Raw genomic sequence first — 10,243 nt, 5'->3', positions numbered from 1 at the left:
AAACCCGGTATAAGTGACACTAATTACTTACAAGAACTTTGAAATAAAATAATCAGACCGCCATAAGCATCTGTTGTTAATTATTACACGAACAGTTTTTCTTAGTTTATATTTTAGAATTTAATATTCTATTATACATGATTATATTGACTAATTATGCTCTTTTGAACAATCAAAGCATAAATCATACTTTAAAAAAGTTCTCATATATGTAACGTGTGTTCCCTTGTTGTATTTTGTATACGCATTGCAGACTTATCTTAATGGCAATTTAACTGTAATGTAGATGTCAATGGGTGAAAGTGAACAGGTTATATTTGCTATTAGTATTCGCTGATTTTGCAGCAGAATGAAATGTAGGCGGTCTTTCGAAAATCGTTACGTTTCTTAACATGTCCCACTTTTTGCAAAGAAATGACACATTGTTTGTTTTTGTTCACCTTATTTTACGGTCGTAAGCGGTATTTTCCATTAACAATACTTGATTTCATCACCCAAATGTTGCTTGCACTTGCAGTATTCAATTCGTGTGTTTAATTTCAACACCCAAAATATCATAACGCTTGTTTAGGTAGCCTACTGAAAAAAAGATAAATAGAGTTTACACATTAAGCCGGAGAAACCATGTGGAGATATCCGCGAGTCACATATGGAGTGCATTAATTACATCTCAGTAACATCAAACATATATTAACGTTGAATGCGGCGTATGCTATCATATAGGCACACTTATATAAGAGTGTATAACTACAAATAACGCCTTTGTTCCATTATGGCCAAGATAAACGATATTAGCTATTTTAACTCTGGGTGGATTTGTTAAATGTGTCCACATCCCGGTATACGCTTCTGGACGTTGTTATTTGACCTTTTTCTTTATCATGTGCGGGTCGAGCATGGATTCTGAAAGCGAATGGATTGGAATACGAGTAAGTACACCAATTTTCGTCAATATCGTTGATGGGAGTAGGAAATACATTGAAGACACTATAATTGCAAGGCTCTAGCCCTTGTCCTGGTATCATGGCTTTGATAACGTTTCCTTTATCCGTTCTGTATGCCTTAATGAGTAGATTATAAGTATCTTCCATGACCGAGAGTGTAAGGTAGGTTAATCCCGACCCGAGCGTAGGGTGTTTTGCGGAAACGAGGTTTACCGAGTTTCCGCAAGACACCCTGCACGAGGATTGGGGTAAACCTATCTTAAACGAGTTGCTATGGAAGATGCTTTTTCCCCACCTTAGTTAAACAAAATTATGAAAAAATGTATATTTTATGGCAACTCTATTGTGCGTAGTGAAAATAAATCCGTATGGATATTTGTGGTTGTCATGGATATGCGCGCAATGATTCAGATTATGTTACTAGTCAAATCGGTCTTTAAAAAGTTCTGAGGAGAATGAACCATTATTTCTTGAAAGGTGTGTGGAAACTGTTTTATGGTGACATTTGAGGCGAGAAATACTTAATTAGCGTTCTAAATATTGCCACACGACAAGATTTCCATGACGCTACAGACGACAGTCTTCAACAACGGAGGTAATAACAATGTGCTGACCATTAAAAAGGAGTTCGATACGGGCATTTTATATTCGCCCGTTGGCAAGATAAGAATTTCTAGGATGGTTAAATTATTGGATCTACTCCTGTGGGAGAAAATGTGGTCAAAGCTTCATTATTTGGTGATAATATTTGGGTTTCAATGGGTGTAGTCCTGAGAGATTTGGAGTAGAAACGAAATGTCATGCTCAAGACATATGGCCATATTTGACAGTCGCCGCCATGCTAGGGCGACCTTGTTACTTAAAAAATTAAAAAAGAAAAACAACAACAAACACGAACAGTTTTTCTTAGTTTATATTTTAGAATTTAATATTCTATTATACATGATAATATTGACTAACTAGTAAATGGTTATTATCAAATAATAATTGTAAAAGTTAGGTGTTCTTTTCTAAAATAGTGTTAATAACTATTAACTTCTTTTTAAAAATATTTTTCTTCTCTCTTTCTCTGTTTTTTATCACATTTAAATTATTCAAGGTGCATTGAGGTAAAAGGGACTCGCTCATGGTTTGTAAATTGTATTTTTATTACAAAATAAAGTGTGGCAAATCTTTAGGTGTATTAAAATTAGAAACTGACAGCTGGAACCCTTCAGCATATTTAACTCTTTTGTATTAGGCCGGTTAAGGGGCCGTTTTTTCTATTTTTCTTGACTATTCCGGAGTGGGTTCACACCCAACTAAAAACAAAATTATTTGTTTAAACTTTGATTATATTTTAGCTGCAGTTTCGATACCTTAGAGTCAAATAATGATGGAATTAGTGCATCAGATGCCATCATCAGTACCGGGAAAACTAATTTTTGGTCCAAAAACATGAACGCGTCCCTTTAAAATCCAAAAAAAATATTTAAAATTAAAGATGCTTTACAATATTTAGCGATATGATATTTCAGTACCTATTGTCACTTGTTTTGTATGGTGGCACTTATCAATCTACTGTTAGGTAAGTAACAATGTCTCAGCGTTGACTAATTGTATGCTACTTGACCTTTTCACATTCAACTACTTTTTCTTGCGGGTAATTTACCAGGGTCGATCTAGATTTTGAACCATAATATGTCAAGAAGAAGGCGGAGGGTAAGCATGCCATTATAATTAAATTAACAATGTTCAACTCTGTGCCAATCAAGGTAATAAATTAATTCTCATCGCACTGTATTATACCTTTACTGCTACCCGCAGTCAATGCATGAACTACTGAATACTGACTCTGTGTACTGGCAGCTCATTACTGTGCAAATTGCAATGTGCAGTACCACCAGCATATTATATGTACGAAGAAAGTGCACTCAACAAAACGGTCGGATTTAAGATTGATCCACGTTTCTTTTGTATACAGTACATATGGTTTAGTTATGTTATGAATGATTATTATATTCGTTTAACAAAGGGACCTACTAAAATGTATGTTTCCATGTATCCATTTATACAGTATCGATATTTACATGTCGAGGGGCCATATTACAGAATCATCTTACTAGGTTGATTTAATTACGCTTTCGATGTATTTTCTACACATCAACATGGAAACTATGGGTTTTAAAATGAAAACACTATTTTAAAGCATCTTTTTCTTTAAATGATATAAAGTTAAATTTATTTTTATTCATTTTGATGCTTCTTTATTATCATTGTAACCGTACATTAACATAAGCTTATTAATATTTTCTTTTATGATATTCCCTAAGAAATAGTCATTGTCGTTGCATAGACAGAAAAAAAATCTGAACAAAATACATCTCATCGATACTCGCACACATCCAAATCATCTCAACTTTAAACTATAAAATGGAAAACTCATTTTTCCCAAGCCAAATGTCCAAATGGTGTAAGACTTTTAAAAATGATGCCAATGCTGTCTCCTATGAACTCATCATTTTGTTCCCCGCTTTACAAAGCATCGCAACCAAAAAAACTCTTCTCCAATAATAATTTATGAAGTCATTCGAAAATCGGAACAATTCTTTAAAGCTTCCCAAACTCGATGAATAAGAATTAAGAGTGTGACCCTGTTTTTTATCAGTGACGTGGTTTGTATTGAGAATAGTGATAAATCTAACTTGTATCTCACAGATCAGTTCACAGGACAAGACATTCTTGTTCTGCCCATCTAACGGGTCAGAATGTCTGACCCATACTCGATGCCAAATATCTCTATTTTTTCACAATTTCAAGACAAAATTCCCAAATAAGACATATTTGCTGTCCCCAAAAGCCTGGCTTCTCAACCATCTCCATGACCCTCTTTACAAGCGCAATGTATTAGAGCGGGAACAATTTGTTTGGAACACGTTTTCATTGAAGTATAACCTGCATACCACAATTTACAATGTGGACTGGCTCAGAACTTTTGTTTAAAAGCAGAGCATTATTAGAACATTATCACGAATGCTTCATTCTAAAAGGTATTATTATTTAATATGAATTAATGCAAAATATCTGAAGTTTGTGTTGAAAAACCCAAATAAAGTCTTGTTCAGACAATATACGAGAATAATTAAAATCTGTAACGAGTTTCAGGCCTATAAAACGAAAAAATCACATTAGTAAGCTGTGGTATTATGCGGGTACTCTGCGCCTATTCTGCTATCTAAATTTTCACCCAAAAAGAGTGGATTTCTGCAGTCATCTTGTTCGTCCAAAGTAATTTTGAGATAACCCTCAGTGGATGAATCATGAAAGGGTTAACGTAGTTTGGTACACACGTTTACAATGTGGGTCAAGTTCGACTTTGGTTACAATGCATTTATTTTTGATGGAGTGATGGCCCCTTTTCAACTTAGGGTTTGCAAACAATACGGTGCTGAATAACATTTTTAACGGGTTCGGTCTATGCGCGGCCTAACTATCGCTTGAATTAACAGTAGCGTGGTCACAATCAATATTAATCAGAAATTATCTTCAAAACTTAAGAAAACATAGATCATACATAATGACAAAAAATATTTTTACTTTGTTGAAGCAGATTGCAACTTTCCATTTTACCAGTATCTACCTTTTTTCTTACATCACTTAATTTCCAATACTTTTATAATCTAAGAGGCGTATGAAAGTGAGCAGAAATTGCTGTGAAGTTTGATTTCAAACATCATTATATTTCATTACAATATAATAAAATTTATTTTATAGAGTTTAATACATAAACAAAATCCTCAGTATGACTTTATTCGGAAACCTAATGTTAACTTACATAAGTATTCTACTGCAGTCGCAATATGTTGTATAGATAAAAGACGCTATTGGTCCTCACAATTCCTTTATTGTGCATTTTTAATACCAGTACAATTGATACAGTTTTTTAATGTTTATTATGTTCTTTTTTTTCCAGAACTGATGACGACAAGACAAGGGCGCGTACACTTTGACTGTTTTTGCATTACATTGTCTGGTCTTGGCAATGGACACGAAATTCTCGGACCAGCCGGACCTAGAGAGTATCCAGCCAGAAAGACTCATAAAGTATCGGGTGAGCGATGATGGCTTCGCTGCTGAAGTGCTGCTGCCGGGTTTCACATACACAGACTTTGACCAGAAAATCGGAGGTACGCTAATTAAATTAAACTGTAAAAACGACTTTACTAGTTTGTTAAACGAATTCTTTCATCGATTCAAAATTTCAAAATTAGTGTTGTTTATATTTAGTTGCAGATAACTGTAAATATGGACAACTTGACTAGTCTGTTTAACGAATTCTTCCATCGATTCAACATATCATTAGTCGTGTTTGTATTTTTTTAAAATCTTTTTGATTCGAAATTACAGGCTTATATTGAAATCTAAAGGTGTTGTGTTATTAAGAACTTGTTTTACATCTAAGAACGATATTCGCCAGCTTTAGATGTTTTCCTGTAATTTCTTATGACTTTAAACAGGCAGGCTGTATCTCTGGTCTATCTCGAAATTGATAGAGTCCGTTCGATGGCAGGGATTCAAACATGGTTTTGTCCACTACCCCAGTATGGTTCGCAAACAAAACAGAGCCTTGTTTGTGGTGAGTCAAGTCTACGAGTTTCAGCCTGATTTCCATGGGGAGATGTATCGCTTTAACAAAAGCTTCGGCATAAAAAGACGCTTTAAATTTGCTGCATATGTGTCCGAGGTTGGAAAGAGTTCTTATTCCATAATAGTTGATTGGCTAGACCATCAGACAAACCAACTACTTGTGCGAAATATCTGTAAAGTGGTTTACGTGAACAAATCTACCAGAAAACCTGTTCCAATACCAGAGCTATTTTTCAATGGTCTTAAGCAACACTTGAGGCTATTACCAGCTCGAAAACTTGAAAAGAGTCAACCATTGTCAGTTGGACATGAAGCGTTTTGTTTCAAAACCAAAGCACTGCACAGTGATTGTGACATGAACCTCCATGTAAACCAAGCCAGTTACTTTATATGGTGCTCGGACGCGGCCGCTAATGGTGCAAAGCAGGGATATTTTAAGTCATTTACAAAGCACATCGAAAGATATCTTGTAAAAGAGATGAAAATGCAGTACATTGGCGAGGCAAATGTGAACGATATAATCGAGGTGTTTGTGTGGGAGACTAGTGAAAGAAAATATGGGCTTGATCTAGTTGTTCGAGTTAATGGACGTTCCGTTTTTGAAATGCAAATGACTTTTCTCAGCGACGAACCAGTTGCTGTTCCGCCCGCACTTGAAGCAAGATTGTGATTTCCCTTTATTCAAACGTTTTGCCTAGACCAGAGATACAGCGCTTTTCACTCTAGCGATTGCGGAGTTTAATTAATCTACACCATATTTGCAATTGTTTTTATTGTTGTGATAAAATTACCATTCACTTTCCTTTGAATATTGCAGGAAAGCTAAATCTCTGGTCATTGGCGAAAGTTTTTGAAGCAATAAGGTTTACGGTTCTTCCTAAAGGGTTTGGTCATTTTCCCAGGTTAAAGGACGATGGGCATTCCATGTTTATGGCCAGTGCGTTGTACAAAGTCACCGATAAAGGCAATGAGGTTACATCACACTCTTACTGGGGATTGCACACCCCTTTTCTGGCCAATCTTAAAATATTTTATGCCGGTACCTCAGCATTCAGCTTTAACATCCTGCTTAGCGACTATAGGAGTGGCGAGACTCTTGTCAAAGCGGAGATGTCATTTGTGTACGTTGATTTCAAAACACGGAAGCCATGCCCGTTTCCTGACTGGTACAATCAGCTCAAAGAAGGGCAAGAACTTACAAAGCCTTCCGAGAGACTGGTTACGCCAGATATTCCACATGAAGCATTCAAGTTTGACCTGCAGTCTGCGTTTAGTGACATAGATCACAACGGGCATGTTAACCAGTCTGTGTATGTGAAATGGTGCACGGATGCTGGAACGGAGGCGGCCCTGAAGGGTCACTACTCTGGATTCAAGGGAAACATAGGAACATACCCTATGAATACTTTTGAATTGAAATACGTTGGAGAGGTGTTGGCCAATGAACCTGTCGTGATCAGCACCTGGCAAGACAAGGACAATCATCTTGTGTTGCATTTTGTAATTTCAAAAGAAAGCAAAGTAGCAGTAGTTGCAAAATTTATCTTTTTATCTTTGGAATATCAACCAAAAGTTAAATTGTAAGGTTGTGTTCTGTTGTGTTCTGTTCTGTCAAAACTTACGGGTGTTTTCAAAACTTGAAGGTGAACTAAAATGATGTGTTATTGTTATTGTCGTATGATACTGGAATCCTATGGTCTGGTCCTATCATTATGTTTTGTTTGATATACTCAGTTGTCAAATAAAGCTCTGGTGGCATATTAAACTGTTTCCTTTTATGATTGTGGGTGTTGTAATGACACTAAACGTTAGTAAATGTCGCAAAAACTTGTCCAATACTCGACAATTGTTCAGAACTTTGTTAAAGTTAACAACTCTGTTAACGTCATTATTGTTAACTTTCAAATATTTCCTACCATTAAAAATGCACTCTTATTCCCAAATAAGATTTACCACAATTAAAATATTGTTCTAAATTCCAAAAAGGATGAATAAATGTCGAAAACAAGGGTTGTTATTACAGATACCGAGTTCAATTTGAAAAAAAACAACAACAGCATTAAACTCGATACGATACGATAAGTTTATTGCGTAAAACATTATACAATGTTCATAGCATATAACATACAATACAATGAATGGAAAAAGTACAGAAATACAATGTTCTGGAGCAATTTAACATGAATAACATCCTATAGTTGTTCGGGTGTCATTATAAGATATAGAAGTATAGCTAAATTTGTTAGTATAATTACATTAAATAACAGCAAACACGATATTTCTACATTATGAGACTAGTTAATCATAGTAAATCTTTTAGCATTCACCAACCATTTAATAGTTTGCGCTTTCTGCTATAAAATACACGGTTACTATTTTGTTATCGGTAATTAATATTTTTCATAAACACAACACAATTAGTAAGTGGTTAAAGGTTTATCAGTCAAAATTGATGTTGGTTATACATGTTTATGTATTGATTTTGAATAAGAGTGTCACTTTAAAGTTTCATCGATACACTAGTAATCTGTTATACGTCTAACAAACTTTGAGAGATTTTATTTCATAGTATGATTATGTGCTTGTTTTATTTAAACTTGTGAGACATCATTGATGTTTCACCTTTTAAAGCTAATAATGATGCCGTTGACAGCGTTCAGAGGTCTTAATATCCAGACTTGTCATAATAGAGAACTTCAGAATATTGTCCAGCTGTAAAGAAAGGTTTTTGCTCGGACATTTGCAACAAACACAGTGTGAAGTACCTTGAAACGAATATGAATGACTTTGGAAACAATTTCAAAAAAGAGGACTCAGCCTCTTTGTCATGCTTTGGGCATGAATCCTTTAAACAGACTCCGGGCTATTTTTTTCAGGATTGACAATTATAAGCCGTTTGAACTCCTCAACGTTGTTAAATTTAACATTGTTCTTAAAAACCGGTCTAGTATATGTTTCTTATTATGGTACTAAGAAAGCTATAGTTCATAAGGCAAGAGATAAATACATTATTTTAGTATAATGAGCCATTTGTTATAGTGTTATTACTAGGATATACGAGGTAAAGGACAAAGTCTAGCGCTCTGAGGAGACTAATTGGATTCATACTAGGATAATATAGTTTTGCTTCAATAACTGGAACAAAATACTAAACAACCTTGGTCACTATCCGTATGAATTTGCCTATCATTAATATAAAAACTTTCTGAATTATACTCTCGTTAACATATGTTTAACACACCAAGTATTCTTCATCTGAGTTAAAACTTTAATTTAAAATAAAATAAAAATATTTATTGCCCAGTGCCACTGAACCGGGTTTATGTTTAAACGTTTTGCTACTGAGCTTGTTTCTGCAGCTTTTTGCATAAATACTTATCGGTTACAGTTTGGGTCCACTCAATTTTTTTTAGATTCGCTTAAATGCTTGTCGCGCCTACAGTCTTTCAACGCTTTCAGCGCTCTTATATGATATTTCAGTGGTATTTTGGGCCATTTGAAGGCGTTATTATAACAATTAATGCAGGTTAGTGATTTTTGTCATAGACTTGTAACATGAATTAGAAAAGTTAATAAATCATAAGGCTATATCATTTCAAACCAGCCCTTTTAAGGCGTGATGATACTAAATAAAAGCAGTTGTAATTAAATGCCAAAAACACTTAAAAGCACTAACGTATAACCGGAACATGATCAAAATTGATGTTTAATAAACAGAAGGGTAGCATATTTTAAGTATTGAAATAGTGTGCACTAAATAATTAGGCAGATACATAATGTATGTAAAACAGGTTGTTAATGTTCATAAAGCAACAAGAAGTAGTGGTAATTGACATATCTCTTCAAATAAATCCCTCTGTTGTGTTGGTAAACACTAATTGCACTATATTAGCCTATTAAACGTATTACCGTTTTGCTTAAATCAAATATTTAGTAATTGCCGATTTTTCATTAAAGCAAATACTATTAGGTAGACAAAATCTATAAACCATAAACCACTACTGATATCCATGTTTAGTTTTCCTCTCAGTCAAGTCCATGAATGGTGATTTTTTTGGAAACATCCAAGTGTCAAAGCCTATTAAAATTCAAAAATGAAATGGCTTTTTTCACCTTTGTCTAAATCAATTTAATCACGCATGGATATTATATAAGAAAACAATATGGTTTTATATCGTTAAAAAAATAGCGTAACAAAAAATGATCTTTGCCGGATTCGGATTTGCATCCTTTTTTATTATGCATACAACCACTGAGCTACGCGGATCTGTAAAACATTGTATGTTATGGATTTCCAATCACCGTTTATGTCCACAGGACTAACTCGGAATATACCGATAATGTAGCGAATATACTTCTGTTTGCATATAAACATTTCAAAGCGTAATCATCAATAAGCCAATAAAAGCACGACCATAATGCCTTTTTGAAACGAAGAGACAGTCAGTTTGTATTGTCCCAAAAGCCATGTCGGACAATAAGTCACAAGAAACGAATGCAAACTGTACATGTATGTATTCTTTGTGGGTGTATTAGCCCGCCCCTTAGAAGTCTGCGTTTAATTATTTGATAATATCCAGTTCTCCCCTCGCCTCTTGCCTTCATTATGGCTTGACACCGCCGTGACGCCATCACAACTTTAATGGTGTATAAATGCCATAAGTGACATGAGA

General features: G+C 34.7%; 1 protein-coding gene across 2 annotated transcripts; it reads left to right on the top strand.

The window, feature by feature from the left end:
• Positions 1–2,594: 2,594 nt before the first annotated feature.
• LOC128234841 (uncharacterized) lies at positions 2,595–7,561 on the top strand. 2 transcript variants are annotated; one of them, XM_052949381.1, is made up of 3 exons: positions 2,595–2,645; positions 4,897–5,110; positions 6,388–7,561. In XM_052949381.1, the coding sequence occupies exons 2-3, from the start codon at positions 4,966–4,968 to the stop codon at positions 7,152–7,154; spliced, it is 912 nt and encodes a 303-aa protein (XP_052805341.1). In that variant the 5' UTR covers positions 2,595–2,645; positions 4,897–4,965; the 3' UTR covers positions 7,155–7,561. The 2 variants fall into 2 exon arrangements, with proteins under 2 accessions (XP_052805341.1, XP_052805340.1); XM_052949380.1 differs by lacking the exon at positions 2,595–2,645 and adding an exon at positions 2,679–2,698.
• Positions 7,562–10,243: the final 2,682 nt, after the last annotated feature.

Source organism: Mya arenaria, chromosome 5 (assembly GCF_026914265.1).
Source record: "Mya arenaria isolate MELC-2E11 chromosome 5, ASM2691426v1".
NCBI classification, from domain to species: Eukaryota; Metazoa; Mollusca; class Bivalvia; order Myida; family Myidae; genus Mya; species Mya arenaria.
The sequence above is the reverse complement of the archived record's forward strand: the minus strand, read 5'-3'. Positions and strand labels throughout refer to the sequence as shown.

Coding starts and splice junctions, on each gene's coding strand:
- LOC128234841 (XM_052949381.1), top strand. CDS start 4,966: ATGGACACGAAATTCTCGGACCAGCCGGACCTAGAGAGTATCCAGCCA. Junction 5,111..6,387: donor CTTTGACCAGAAAATCGGAG/GTACGCTAATTA, acceptor TGAATATTGCAG/GAAAGCTAAATCTCTGGTCA.